At 52.1% G+C, this 15,742-nt stretch overlaps 1 protein-coding gene and 1 pseudogene across 1 annotated transcript; one reads left to right on the top strand and one right to left on the bottom strand.

Moving 5' to 3' along the window:
* Positions 1-1,393: 1,393 nt before the first annotated feature.
* On the bottom strand, positions 1,394-7,401 carry LOC126547819 (uncharacterized; annotated as a pseudogene).
* On the top strand, positions 4,283-6,731 carry LOC126547809 (uncharacterized). Its single transcript, XM_050195797.2, has one exon. The coding sequence runs from the start codon at positions 4,722-4,724 to the stop codon at positions 6,729-6,731; it is 2,010 nt and encodes a 669-aa protein (XP_050051754.2). The 5' UTR covers positions 4,283-4,721.
* Positions 7,402-15,742: the final 8,341 nt, after the last annotated feature.

The raw sequence follows: 15,742 nt of genomic DNA, 5'->3' as shown, positions 1-15,742 counted from the left end.
GGAGTGCCACCAGGGGCTCCATGCTCGACACCAGAGATGGCCAAACGGCGCCGACGCGCCACGCATTACGCGACGGCTCTCGAGGTGCCGCCGGTTTGCGTCAGCTGGCAGCAGGGGTAGTCTGGGCCGATTTCTCCGCCGTACATGAAAGTGCGTAGCCGGCGGGCGTCGCGAGCGTTCAAACTGTTTTTAAAGCGCAAGCTTTACTGGCCGCCAACTGGCGATTTTGTCGTGGCAGTGCTCGATCCGAGGAGGCACATGACGTTATAACGCGCGCCTCGCCGCGGATATTTCTCTCTCGCCCCCTAGTCACTACTGCGCATGCGCCACTAGTAGCACGGAGCCACAGGTGTTCTGCCGCTGCGCAGCGCCGCGCCTTTCAGCTACCGCCGTTCGGTATGACTTCACACCGCGTTCCTCGTCCTTGCGCTCGCCTCCGCTCGCTTCGCCAACTGTGTCGCATGCTTGATAACATGTCGGAGGATGGAAAAGGAGAGCTCGCGTGCGCCGCAACCACATTTGAGGCGGAAGTATGGACGGCGACAATTCTGATAAGCAGGAGGAGGCCTGGAATCGACATTGGAAAGAGATGAAGAGGAAACGAATCGCCCAGGAAAAAGGCGAACAGCGCGCCGAACGACTGGTTAAACGCCGCAACATAGCTAGACAACCAGACTAACCTGTACTTGCAATCAAGACTGACCAAGCCTAACCATGCTATGTCTTTGCTTTCGCTACGTATATCCTGGCATAGCCGAGCTACAGTGGCTAGAATAGGAGAAGTGTGATGAGCGCGCCTGCTTCGTCGTGACGCTTTGCAGGGAACGGGACAGGTGGCGCTGCAACCCGGCCGCTTACACGTCAGGCGCTTGGAGCAGAAGCGTTGCCTAGGCTGCGCCTGGTTGCATTTCTTTATTCGATTTCGCGTTCATGCTGCTACACAGCCTAAAATAACATGGTGTAGCGCAAGGAAGTGGCAAAATCTCCCGCAGAAGTTTTTAAGCTAGCGAATGCGGCATGCATTTAACGGAATCCAAGCGACGGGCAGTCGCATACTCACGATTATGGCGTTTCCGTTCGCCCTGGATTTTAAGCAGTGCCCTAAAGAAAAGAGTGAGGGCCACAAATACTTTTATTGCCATAACAAGACTAAATTTCCGACTCACAATATAGAAATACAGACGCGAAGCAGTCCTTTTCAACTGAATGCTCATGTAAGACGACTGAGCTTCAGATGCTTTTTTTTTCTCGCGAGAAGATGCGCGTTCCTTGTTCAGGGACTTCGTGAAAAAGTGAAGGCGTGTGATGAAAAATAACTTTATAATCTGGTTCGTAAGATCGATACCATGGCGTGCACAGCCGACCACGACATAATTTTTCTGCAGGCAGGAGGTCAGCTCATCCATACTGTCTTGGTGTAGTTCATTGTAGCTGAACCATGTCGTGAAGGTGATCTCAAGGGCATCCACAAAGGCGAAGAGCTTCTCCGAAGGATAAAGGAGGCCGCCATTATCAAAAAATCTGTAAGCACAGCGAGATCTCTGTTCGCCTTCTGCGGTGATACCAGAAGCTCATCAAAGCAGTCGCTGCAGCCGCTTTTTACTATCGTCTTCCTGGCAACATACCCTGCTATGTAAAAGACAAGTCGGGCATCGCTTGTCTTTTCGGGATACACATGATCAGGAATGATCTTTGATTTCTTGAGAACCTAAGAAGCTTCATCGAGCTTGCCTTTGTCAAGCAGTGAATCTACTTGTTTGGCCTCACTTCCATCAGCTAACAGAGAGGTAAGCAAGCCTCCTGCACAGTTCCCACTGCTTGGTGCCTTTACCAGATCACAGAAGCTTAGGCAGTTCACTGTGATTAAAAATCGGGTAGCTGTCGGGTGATCGTTGCACCCTGAAAACTGACGGATAATGCCAAACAACCTTTCTATACAGTCTTGGCTGAGTCGGCTTGTGAGGACGTACTTGTGAGGACGTACCGTCCCTTCCCGGCTACAGAGTGCACAAGGGACCGCCCGAAGGCAGAGGCCTGTGCACCCTGGTCAGGAAGGGACTCGCGTTCATCGAACACGAGCTGCAAAGCAATATCAAGATCGAGCACACACTCACCGAAATCATCCCGGGTAAGCAGAGAAAAGGAAGCATATTTCTGCTCAACGTCTACAGCAACCCATCGCAGAGAAAACAGAGATTCAAGACATTACTGCACAGAGCCAGCACCGCAGCGGGCCGCAACACGCTGATCGCGTGTGGAGACTTCAACGCGATGAACCCTGCCTGGGGCTACAACAAGTACACAGCAAAGGGCCGCGACCTGTACCAAGACGCCACGGAACTCGACTTCACCCTCATCACAGACCCAACACATCCGACGAGAATTGGTAACTCCGTGTCCCGGGACACCACTCCGGACCTCACGTTCGTCAAGAACGACATCCGGGGCGCGATCACCTGGAGAAACACGGGGACCGACCTAGGCAGCGACCACACCATCGTGGAAATCGGCATACCGGAACACAACAACACCAGCATCAAAACACACAGATGGATAGACTGGGTTGCCTTTCGAGACGCCAGAAGCCAGAAGAGCGATGGTGACGACGAGATCGAAGACATCGACTCGTGGACGGCCGATATCACCAAGAGCGTACGCCACGCGACCAAAGAAATCGAAACGGGCGCGGAGATCGACAAAGTAGACAGCCGGCTTGCGCATCTCATCGAAGCCAAACAGTCGATACTGAATCGCTGGAAAAAACAACGGCTTAACCGCAGACTGCGAAAGAAGGTGGTGGAGCTCAACCGATTGATCGAGGATCACTGCCGCGCTCTCTGCACGCAACAGTGGAACGAGATCTGCAATGGTGGTGGTGGTGGTGGTGGTGATAAACTTTATTAAAAGGGGGAAGGGTAAAGAGGGACGTGGCTGAGGGTTAGGGCTCAAGTAAGGCCCTGGGCCTGCTTGGCCTTTTCCGCCCAGTCCACCAGTTCAAGTTGTCGGTCGACGTCCCCGGAACTGAGCCAGGCTGTCCAGTCAGTCTCGCTGCTGACGGGGGGATGAGAGAACGGGAGCGAGGTGCATTCCCACATTATGTGTGTTAGTGTTCCTGTGTCTGAACAGAGCCTACATTTGTCGCTTTCCCTGCCCCCTGTGATTTTGTTAATGTATTTTGGGTGTGGGTATGTATTTGTCTGAAGTCGCCGAAACGCGACCGCTTGCGTTTTGTCGAGTTGCTTGGCCGGCGGTGGAAGCGCGCGACGCCTCAAGCGATACCGATGAGCTATTTCATAATAAGTCTCGCAGGGTTCCTCGTGTCTCTCCTCCTCATTCACGCCGTCCGCATCCGCGGACGAGGCTCGGCGCGCGAGATCTCGAGCCAAACTGTGAGCCGACGCGTTGCCGGGCACAGCCGCGTGAGCGGGGGTCCACACGAGGGTTTTCAAGCCGCTTAGGGGGCGTCGTGTGAAGACATGGTACGCCTGTTTGCAAATTCTACCACGGGCGAAATTGCCGATGGCCTGCTTGCTGTCGCTGATGACGGTATTCGCTTCCGCATGCATGGCCATGGCAATCGCGGTTTCCTCCGCTTCCACCACTCGGCCAGCCGTGATTGTTGTATATTCTATCAGTCCTCCGTTGTGATCCGCTACCACCGCGGTCATGAGGTCGCCCCGAGGGTGTCTGGCTGCGTCTGTGTAGAGCACTCCATCTTGCGAGCCGTAGCGTCGCCAAATGGCTTCACTGCGGGCCTGCCGACGGCCCTGATGGAACTCGGGGTCCATGTTGCGGGGTAGAGGTGGGGCATAAATATGCCCCCTGACCTTTCGCGGAATCGTAATGTACTCTGTCCCCTCGGGGATAGCCTCGAGACTGAGCTTCCGGAGGACTGTGCGGCCAGCCGGGGTTAGCGAGAGACGACGGACTTGGGCTGTGTGGTGAGCGTCTAAGAGCTCCTCGATCGTGTTATGCATGCCTAAGGCCTCTAGCCTTGCGGTGGCCGCGTGGTCCGGAAGGCCCAAGGCTGCCTTTGTGCTTCGTCGGATCATGGTGTTTAATTTGGCTAAGTCCGTGGCTGCGAGTTTGACATATGGTGTCGAGTACATGATTCTGCGGCAGACGGGCAGATGTACAGCGGGAAGACGTGGAACCTGCTGCGGCACCTGCTCGACGAAACCAAGACCAAGTCGCACCAAAGGGACAGACTCGCCAAGCTCACACATCGGGCGGTCTCAGCACATGGCGTCGACGAAGTCTCCAGGCGCATTAACGACAAATACCTGCCGACTACACCCACCGAACAACACGCGCCGTACAGCGGCCTGCCTAACGCGAAGCTCGATCGTGACATCGACGTCGAGGAGGTACGCGCGGCCCTGCACGACCTCAACAGCCGGTCGGCAGCCGGCCCGGACCTCGTCACGAACAAGGCGCTCAAGAACCTCGATGACGGCTCGATTGAAAAGCTCGCAAAATACTACAAGTGCTGGAGAGCGGGCGCGCTGCCAAAGCTGTGGAAGACAGCCAAGACCATCCTGATCCCCAAGCCGGGGAAGCCGCCGGACACGGATAACCTCCGGCCCATCTCGCTCACGTCCTGCGTGGGCAAGGTGCTGGAGCACGTCCTGCTCAACAGGTGGCAAGACTACCTGGAACGAGAAGGGCTGTACCCGGCCACTTTGATCGGCTTCAGACGGCACCTCAGCACGCAGGACGCGATGCTGCAGCTCAAATACCAAATCATCGATGATGGCGGCTGCGCCCGCGACAACAAAGCAATCCTAGGGCTCGACCTGCAGAGCGCCTTCGATAAGGTGAAACACTCGGCGATTCTGTCCCAAGTCTCCAAGCTCAACATGGGCGAAAGATCCTACAACTACATCAAGGACTTCCTCACGGACAGGACCGTCGAGCTACGAGCAGGCGACCTACAGACGCAAGAGAAGAAGCTCGGGAGCACCGGCACACCGCAGGGATCGGTCATTTCGCCGATGCTGTTCAACCTGGTTATGATCGGAGTGGCCGAAAAGCTCGGGCACATCGAAGACGTCAGGCACACCATCTACGCGGACGATATCACGCTATGGGTGACCGGTGGCAGCGACGCCCACATCGAGGGCGCGCTGCAAGCCGCCGTCGACGCAATAGAAGATCAGCTGGAAGGCACCGGACTGAGATGTTCCCCGAGCAAATCGGAGCTTCTCATACTCCCACCTACCAAAAACAGCAGAGGCCAGACCAGACAACGCGAACACGAAAAAGTCAGAATCGTCACCAAATCCGGCAACGTGATCCCCGAGGTCGGCAAAATCAGGATCCTAGGCATGGTCATCGAAAAGCACGGAAGAAACGGCGAAACCATCACCCGTCTCAAGGCAAAAGCAGCCAACGCTATTCGACTCCTGAAACGAGTCACTTCCCGAAAGGCTGGCATGAGAGAGGAGAGCCTAATTAGGCTCGTCCAATCCTTCGTCATCAGCCACGTCGCGTACGCTGCAGCCTACCACAGATGGCTGCAACACGAACGAAACAAAATCAACGTGCTCATCAGAAGAGCGTACAAGACGGCGCTGGGCCTGTTCGAGTCCACGAGCACGACCCGCTTGTTACAACTCGGGATACATAATACGCTCGAAGAAATAGCCGAAGCGCAACGGACCTCTCAACTGGAGCGGCTGTCCATGACCAAAGCCGGGAGGAAGATACTGGACGATCTGGGAATTAGACACTCGAACGAGGTGGAGATGAAGCTCCCCGTCCCCGAAGAGGTCCGACACCAGACCAGAATCGACCCCATACCGAGGAACATGAATCCCGAGTTCAACAAGGGAAGAAGAGCGGCGAGGGCCAAGGCTCTCATCGACCAGCATGCCAACGACGAACACGCGCGGTACGTGGACGCGGCCGAATACCAACGGAACGCCTTCGCGGCGGTCGTCATAGAGGCGTCAACCGGCGCCACGAGGACGGCAGCGAGCGTGAGAAGCGCCGGAGCGGAACAAGCGGAGGAGGTAGCCATCGCCCTGGCCATCGCTGACGCTGACTGCCACACGGTGCTGAGTGACTCAAGACAGGCGGTGCGAAACTTCGCCAAAGGCCAAATCTGCAGGGAGGCTGAGCGCATACTGCGAGCGGTCCAACTAGAAGAACGAAAAGTACGACTCAAGTGGTTCCCGGCGCATGCGGGCGACGCATCGGAACGCAATCAGAACCATAATGAGACGGCACACGCAGCGGCGCGAGCGCTAACCAACCGCGCCCCGGCGACAGACCGTCCGACGTGGTTCGGAACCAAGGACCGCACGACGGATTACAATGACATCACGAAGGCCTACCGCCTGGCTCGCAGGACTCTCCCTCCCCCGCACCCGAGACTGAGTCGAGCGGAGGCGGTAGTACTGAGACAGCTCCAGACCGGATCGCTACCGAGCCCGAGACTGATGAATCGCATATACCCCGAGACATATACGACAGATATGTGCAGAGTCTGCCGGAGGGAGACCGCAGACTACACGCACATTTTGTGGGACTGCCTTAAATATCCAGAGGAAGCAAAATCAAGAATGCTCCCACCGCGGCTCGCGGCAGCCGCGAAGAGCTACGACCGAGACGATCAGCTCTGGTCCGTCCAGCAGGTCCTCGAAGCGCTCGAAAGGCACGGACCCAGCGAGCCGGCAACGGCGAGCGGAGACCCGCGCCGAGTAACGGCGACTTCGAGGATGACATAGGCCCTCGTCGGGGCGCGCGAGCGCCCAACTGCAGGCATAAATAAAGTTGCCTCCGATCCAATCCAATCATTGAGGTACTTTAGAAGGCCCAGAGTAGCATCCAAGGTGACTCTCAGTCCCTCAGGGGTGCTTGCGGAAATGAATCCAAGCTTGGAACTGCCCAAGGAAGCTTCCCATTTTTTTAGGTACTCTTGAAAATCGGTTATGTTCTTTTCCTGGTGAGAACCAAATTTCAGCCCTTTTGATGGGATGCGTGCTGTCATGGCCTCAATTAATTTTACCTTCATGAGCACAAATGCTTGGTGCCGGTTCACCCCAATGCTTAGATATCTCACTGTTGTTGAAGAATAGCCCACGGAGAACTTCAGCACTGAACAGGTGGAATGCGAAGTTTACTTTCATCTTTTCAAAGTTGTTGGGGAGAATGTGCGACATCGTGATTTTAGGCATCACTTTCAATGTTACAGCGCATTTATCTTCATCGTACGCCGCCTTGATGTGCTCCATGTAAATAGCACCATCTGGTGTTTTGTAAGGAGCATTAATAAAGCCATTCCTGACACATTTCACCAAATGCAGGAAATCAAAAATGAAAAAAAAAGGCGCCTCCCTATCTCGACGGAATGTGGCACGGATAACTTTATCGAGGATGAGGTCCCCGATATCCCAACCTTGCGCCACATGGATCGATTTTACGAGGCTCCATCAGAGGTGATAAAATCCACCATGAGGCCCGCTTTCTCTGTAAGCAGCACGGCTTCCATTACGATATTCGAAAGCAGTGCAGCCTTCACATTTTCCCTGGAAGCGAAACAACCCAGTACCTGGTGCCAAGAACCTGTCAGTGGTTGAAACATAATGACCAAACCATGATCACAAGGAATGTGTCTTTCGGTGTCAGGTGTAAACTCTCCCAAGTCCACAAGCCCTTTCACCTTTCCTCCAGTGCCAACACGCAAGCATTCTGACAACTTCATTTCATCCACTATGAGTCCGCCGTGTCGTTTGAATTCAGCCTGTTGTGCACCCGGGCACAAAACAGTGACGCTGCCTTCTAGGCATGAGTGCACAGACTCTAAAGCGGGCGAATTATGGAGTGCACGTACACTTGACACGACAACTGCACGCACACGACGCTATCGAAACAGGCGGTGTTCTGCGCTGTGTCTGGGCATGACGTGTATGCGGGAGCGAGCGCCCCCACGCGGTTCCCTCTCCGTGGGCTTCAGCGCCTCCCATATGAGCCGCTCGGCGGTCGTCACACTTCCCTATTCTAACCACTGTAGCCGAGCTAAGCCACTGCCAATTTTTACGTCTCTGACGTTTGAGGAAGCTTCGCGTCGTAGTGCCGTACACCAGAGAGGTCTTCAATAACACTGATTATATAGTTACTGTCGCTTAAACCGGACTTTTCGCACGGATTTACGCTTGCAGCTTGACTTGAGACGCGTCGTTTATTCCTTGTTTATTTGATTGTTTTATTTCTTTATTTTGCTGGATACAGATGGGTTCTGAGAACTATACGGTGACTAATGCTTCATTGCCAAGTGAATCACGTTTGAAACGAATATCCTTTTTGATATGTTACGATCAAGTACATCTGTTTCTTGTTCCTCATTACAATATAGTAATATCCTGTATTAGCGTGTGTGACCACGCAGGAACAGCATCTACTGCCTTCCCAAAGTGTTAAGCAATATATATATATATATATATATATATATATATATATATATATATATATATATATATATATATATATATTACTATTAATGAAGAACGTTGCGTCGAGAAATCGCTTTTTAAGCACTTACTGCAAGATTAAAACACCATGGGAAAAAGCAAAGTTCATGGACGCTTTCTGCAACATCGTGATATTCCTTGTAGGAGCTTTAGCGTGCGCGATCTGACTGCAGTGTGCATCCCAAGTGAAGTCCGATATGCCGCGTCTACAACAGTCACCGCGGCTTCACTCACTGCGTGTTTCACGCCCTTTCTGTTCGTTGTTGCTCAGAGTAGCCGGCCAAGGTCGGCCGCGAACACGAAGGCGAGGCGGCGCCGCTATGTCTAGCGCTCCAGCTTATTCGTCGGCGCGTGCAATTTTGCGCTCGCCATCTGACGCTACTGGAGCAGGCACCTGAACAGCGCCTGAAGGTAGGAGGACAGCTTGCTTTCTCCGTTCGACTGAAACCTTGAAAAAGTATTCACTTACCAGTGTAGCTTAAATGTATTCACAAGTTAAGTGCTAATAAAATTGTTTTGTTTCTTTAATTTTGCAGATTTCTGTTCTTAGGGAGCTGAACAATAATTGAACAATTGGTGACCGCGCAACAGTATAATTTAGCTAGAGCCAGGCGATCATAAATTAACTACGTCCATAAGCCCGATGCTGCCCACAATGACGTGAAAGACCAAATATTTTTTGCGCTGTACACTAGTCGGTAAGAATTTTCACGCTTCCAGAAAAGTACACGCGCGTTCCTTGCGATCGGCGCTCTTTGTCAGTCTTGTCGAGATCGCCCACGCCAATCAGAAATTTTTAAGCTCCATAGAGCCTGGTACACTTATTTTTGTGATTAAGGCCGATAGAGAGCCTGCTCAAACTATCAAAAACATAAACAAGGTCTTAAAGCCAGAAAAATTGTCATAATAACCGACTTTTTACAGCACAGCGAAAGCTTCCGATCCGCGTCTTTGGGCCCATAAACCCCTTTCGCCACCTGGCGACTGCTGTAGAAACTCGAGAAGTGCGGCGACGCGCTTGCGGCGCTCGTTTGGGCATCTCTTCCATTCTACCACCCATATGCCACCGTGCACGAGACGTTCACTTGAGGTATGATTTGAGGGATCGCCAGCCGTTTTTGCGCAGCCGCGAGTAAGAGCGGTGCGACCGTAGTAGAGCCCTGGCCGCATGTGTTCAAAGTCTAGAAGGCAGAACGCCTTAGCAACCGCGGTTGAACGCAAGTGGGTGAAAGGCCTCCGGTGACGGTGACTGACTCAGCACCAGCGCCACAGACGCGAGAAAGTCTGTCCGATTTATTCAGAGGCAAAGTTCTGACTGGTGTTGCAGAAGTCGCTGGGCGCGGTAGTGCTGAACTTATCGGCACGAGTTGGCGGCTGGACGTAATTATACTTATTCAATCGTGTTGTTTACTAATTGTAACAACGTGCCATTATTTCGCATTATTGGCGGTGCCTCCAGAACACCAAAGCGGCAACGGGGACACCAGAGCTAGAACCCGGACCGGTCCGTGGGCTGGGGCTCGCCGAGGTCTGCGCGTGCCAGGGGTCAGCCAATTTTTATGCGAACGCCCCCTGGCACGCTTCGGCCACCGCGGCCCCAGCCCACGGGCCGCCATGCTTCCAGCTTTGACCGCCCCGCTACCCCTTGGGTGCCTCGGAGATCTTGCGCCGCTTGCTTTGTTATAACCTCAGGTGCTCTCGTGAGGACTCCGTTTGGTGGTTACATGTGCCCTCCTCAAGCAGTGCTTGCAAAAAATCCGATCTATCGTGTGACGAAAAAAGCGACCCGCAACTTATACAACACCAGCCAGAACGTTGCCCCTTCAGACAGCGATCACCATATTCACAGGGACTCTGTGCCCACTGCCTCACCGCGCGGTGTTACGAACGGCCTGCAAGGGCACCGACCTAGAAAATTTTCCCAGCCAGCTGCAGCTGCGGAGGTGGTGAGCTTCCCAGAAGCGACCCTGGAACCCTTCCCCACCTGCTGCGGCGACTCGTTTTGTAGGGGCGACGATGTGCCGCGACAACACCCCCTCGGCGCCGCTATGGATAGATGCGGTAGGCGGACCAAGTATTGTTAGTAGATTCGCCGTCACCGTCACGGCTTGTTTGAAGCGGTGGAACTTCTGGGGGATGTCTGACGGAACGTCTCACGGGGCTTAGAAGTCATGGACAGACGCGGCGGCCATTGTCTGCGGGGTCAACACTGGGATGAAGGTTCGCCTGCTCGGGGCAAGACCCGTGTCTGCGAAAACCCTCTCACATCGGTGTGTTCAGTGAAACCTGTGCGGAAGTGAGTGCGTGAACACTCCCCCTCAAAGGCGGGTCGACGACGATGACTTTGAACGCTCCGTTTTCCCTCCTCTAGGGATCTAGGGAGGACAGAGTCTATTTAAGCAGCCGTTGGCGGCTCCTCAGTGTGCATTCCTCTTTCAGTCATGTTAGACTGATGAACTGTAACGTTCTCATGTAAATACTGTAAATAGATCCCACATTCCTCGTTCTTGATGAGAACAAGTCTCTCCCTTCAACAACGTCCTCAGCGTGGATAAGTTGGACGACGGCATGGGCCAGCTACCATCTATTTCATGCCCGACCCCAACCATAACAACTGGCTGACAGCGGTGAGACGGACTTTGCGACGTGGGGCTGTGTCTGCGGTGAGTGCTTGGTTCTTGTTTTGACTCTCTAGGCTTCATTTTGTAGTTGTTCTGCGTAGAAAAGTGGGGAAGCTGGATAGTTGATTGTTAGGTAGGTTGTGTTTACCTGGGTATGTTTAGCAAGCAAGACCAAGGCAGTAAAGCAGCAATCATGGAGTTAAGGACACTGCTGAGAGACGAATTGTTGATTGTTGGTGAGGAACTGGGCCTAGAGGTAGGCAAGGAAATGCTAAAATCAGAATTATTGCAGCTGATTTCCGAACAGGCCAGTAAGGATGACATCGAAATTGGGTTGGAACTTCTTAAGAAAAGAGAGAAACGGTACAGAGAGAGAGAGGAACGCGAGAAAGATCGCGAGTTAAAAATAATGCAACTTGAACTTGAAAGCAAACGTTTGGAGTTGTCTCAAGGAAGTGAAGGTTAAGTGAGGCAGAATCATACCGCATGGACAGGCTGTTAAAGCCGTTTGAGGTCGGGAACCACATAGGCTTGTTCCAAGGAAATTTTGAAAGGACTTGCGAGAAGGTGAACTTCGGTCCGAGCCCATGGCCACAGCGGTTGCTGTCTATGTTGCCGGGTGAGGCTGCGGAAGTATAATCGCCAGACTCAGTGCACAAGATGCATATGACTATGCGAACGTTAAGGCTAGTCTTTTGAAGAAGCACCGCCTTTCAGCCGAAGCTTTTCGGCAGAGGTTTAGAAGCACAGGCAAGAAGGATATCGAGAGATATCTGGAGTTTGCATACGGCTTAAAGACCAACATAGTCGAGTGGCTGAAAAGCGCGGAAGCGTACGACAGCAGAGACATGATTATTGAATGCATGTGTCTAGAGCAGTTTTACAAAAGCATCCCACCATCTGTAAAGCTGTGGGTGCAAGACAGAGGAAATGTAAACACTGTCGAAAGGGCGGCTGAATTAGCCGAAGAGTATACAACGCGTAGAAAGCTGAACGCGCAGGACAGGAATTGGGATGGTCGAAATGGACCGCGGAAACCATTTCCGTTCAAAAAGGGTTCGCAGACTAGACGACCGGAGCCTGTAGACGTGGAGGAAAAGCCCTCAGAAATGAGCGAGGAGAAGTCAAACGGGGAAATCGTACAAAAAGAGATGAAGTGGTACGTAGACCGAAGCGGAGTCGTTAACTGTACCATCAAAGAGCAGGATGACACTAGTACCAAGTTTAATGAGTATAAGGCGACCTCCATCTCTGAAATCAGCCTAGAAGTAGTAAAACATTCGGTAAACTCGCACGCTCTTAGACCCGAGCAGCTAGATGAGCTAAAAGGGCTGTTAGGGGAATATCTCGACAGATTCAGCGATCGGCCAGGTAGAACCGAACTAATAACGCATGAAATAGAGCTGACATCAACCGAACCCGTAAGATCAAAGCCTTACAGCGTGTCTCCACGACAGAGAGAAATTGTGGAGGCAGAGATACAGCGCATGCTAGAGTGGGGAGTTATTGAGCCCGCTGAGAGTGACTACACAACACCGCTAATACTTGTAGAAACCCCTAATAAGGACCCTCGTCCGTGTGCTGATTACAGGAAGTTAAATGCCATCACTAGGGATCAGCTGCACCCGATACCCAACATTGAGGAACGAATTCAAAGAGCTGGCGCTGCTAAATACATTTCAACTATAGATCTCGTGCGGGGATACTGGCAAGTTCCCCTTTCAGAAAGTGCCAGCCGCTATGCCGCATTTATCTCACCTGTAGGTACTTTTCGCCCTCAGCTTCGGGCTGAAGAACGCGCCGTTTAGATTCTCTAAGTTAATGGATGTTGTCATATAAAAGACTTGCAGGAGTTCGCCTTGCCATATCTTGATGGTGTAGCAATTTTTTCGGTCAGCTAGGAACAGCACGTATCGCACCTCAAACAGGTGTTCTCACGGTTGAGGGAAGCCGGCTTAACAATGAAGGCGGAAAAGTGTAGGTTTGGCTGTTCGCAGGTTTCTTATCTGGGCCATGTTGTCGGCCAGGGCACGAGACGGCCGGCCGAGCTGAAAACAGCTGCGATTGGAGAATTTTCGCAGCCATGCACTAAAACAGACATTCGTTCATTTTTGGAACTTGTAGGGTACTATGAACCGTATATTCCGAATTACTTGCAAATGGCAAGTCCTTTAACGGACGCCCTCCGAAAGGGAACACCGAATAGCGTGCACTGGGATAAGGACAAAGAGAATGCTTTTCAAAGTTTGAAAACGCTATTGGTTTCTTGTCCTGGGCTTCGCGCGCCAGACTACGCAAAGGAATTCATAGTTCAGTGTGACGCAAGCGACATGGGTATGAGCGTGGTACTTCGTCAGGTCGGCGACGATAATGAGGAACAACCTATCCTCTGTGCCAGCCGTAAACTGACTGTAAGAGAGGAAGCCTACAGCGCTTCAGAGTAGGAATGTGCTTGTTTAGATTGGGCAGCCCAGAAGTTGTCGTGTTACTTGTACAGAGCGAGGTTCACCTTCGAGACCGACCACTGTCCTTTGACGTGGCTCAATCAAATGTCACGCAAAAATGGCCGCTTGCTCCGATGGAGCCTCACTCTCCAAGAGTACAACTGCTCCGTTAGATATAAGACGGGAAAGTTTAATAGCAATGCGGATGGTTTCAGGAGGTTAATTTGAATTCTGCGTTTAGGGATCCCGCCTAAATTTTGGGGTTGTAATTAATTTTGTTAAGCCAAGAAGATCCCCTCTCATTTAGCAGAACTCCCTCAATGATTGCCCAATTTGTCAGCGCGAAATTCCTTCCAAATTGGCGTAGCGAAATGCAGCATTTTTTTGTTTCTGCACTTATGTTTTCTTTGAAGCCTAGCGGGTCTAAAGTGAGTTCCAAGATACGTCATCTCGGCACAGAGCCGTATTGTGATGTTCGTTTTGCAGTTGCCTGTCCTTGTTGGATGTTTTGGGGCGGTGTCATCATTTCACAGCTTCACTTACCCCAACAGTATTGTTTCACATTCCGACTAACCTGAACTCTCGCGGTGACCGCCATTGCGAGTCTCCGATGTGTCAAATCGAAACGCCCGTGGTTCCGTACTGGCACCGCGAACTTAGCTTAAACTCAAGAACTCTCAAAAAGAGCATGGAAATGGCTATCTTGAAAGAGATGGCGAGGGATCATTCATCTCATCGCGAAGCCGCCGATAAAATCAGGAAGCGACGTTCCCGTCGCCGGCGCTCCTCAAGGAAGGGTGTTGTCTCTGCGACGCGCATGCCACTTCCTACAGCACCACCTGCTCCTCTGCCGCCCAGGCCAGACTCTGTGGAAAGGACCGCGAAGAACAAGGCCACTGAGAAGACCACATCTGCAGAATCTTGGCCGGCTCTACCGAAACGACAGCATCCACCGACAGAATCACAGCAAAATTTTGCTGTACAACCCCCGACGTCTACTGTCAGTGATTTATGCGACCAAGACTGGCAGGTGGGTGATATGCTGCACTCGCTAATTAATACAATGCGCATCATACTGAACAAGCTGCAAACCCCAGCAGCTCGAAGTGCTCTGCAAATACCGAATGCACTAAATCCAGTGCTTGCTAGCATCGTTTAAGCATCATGGCTCGACCAATAGTCCCCTTCCGCACTGAAGTTAAAAGTGCATCGATCTTTCAGTGAAATGCCAGGGGTCTAAGGACCCGTATAGAAGACTTTCGCCAATTCATTTTTACAAATCGCTTTCCCATACTGGTCATTTGCGAACCAAATACATCAACTCCACTCAGACTGTCCGGTTACGAATCTTTCGTTCCGTCCACATGCGGTGCACGAAAGTAATCATCTACATCCGCACGGACTTTACATATGTCGCTAACGTGCGGCAGAGCCTCATGACGACATCCAATATGTCTGCCTGAAGATCCAAAAGAAGGATGTGTCATTTACACTAATTGGAGCCTACATATCCCCAGCGGGTCACTTTGACGGCGAACGACTCAAGAAAATATTACTGATGAACAATGGCCCCTGGGTTATCACAGGTGACTTCAACGCGCATCACCAGCTATGGCGAAGCACTAAAATTGATTACAAATGCAGGAGTCTCGCCTCCTTTGCTGCCGACCATGATTTGTGCTGCGTGAATGACGGCAGCGCTACGTTTTTGCGAGGCACGACCTATAGCAGCTGCTTGGACTTAACTTTGGTGTCACGGCGCTTTGCCTCGAGCGTCCACTGGTTTACGGACATTGAAACACATGGAAGCGACAATATTCCAACATACATAAAGATTAGAGGAGTTGAGCAACGCTCCTCTACTGTCTTGCGTACAGTTGATTGGACAAAGTTTAAGAATGATATGGATGACGCATGTCGGGAAGGCCTTCCACACACTATTGAAGATGCAATCGCAGAGGCATTGAAAACATCCATCTGCTCGCTCACAAGGTCAGCAAGGCGAACAGACTTGTATATGGAATTGGAGAGGCTGCGTGCGGCACGCCGACAGGCGGAGAGGAGGTATCGGCGTACGAAGTGCGTCTTGGATCTGAGGGCTTCACGACGCATACAGAAGAAAGTCCAGCGTCGTATGGATAAATTGGAAGACAAGTGGTGGAAAACTTTCTGTCAGTCGCTTGATCCCCGAAAATCGCTCTCG

This window comes from Dermacentor andersoni, chromosome 1 (genome assembly GCF_023375885.2).
Source record: "Dermacentor andersoni chromosome 1, qqDerAnde1_hic_scaffold, whole genome shotgun sequence".
Taxonomy (NCBI): Eukaryota; Metazoa; Arthropoda; class Arachnida; order Ixodida; family Ixodidae; genus Dermacentor; species Dermacentor andersoni.
This window is presented reverse-complemented; position numbering and strand designations above follow the sequence as displayed.

Coding starts and splice junctions, on each gene's coding strand:
- LOC126547809 (XM_050195797.2), top strand. CDS start 4,722: ATGCTGCAGCTCAAATACCAAATCATCGATGATGGCGGCTGCGCCCGC.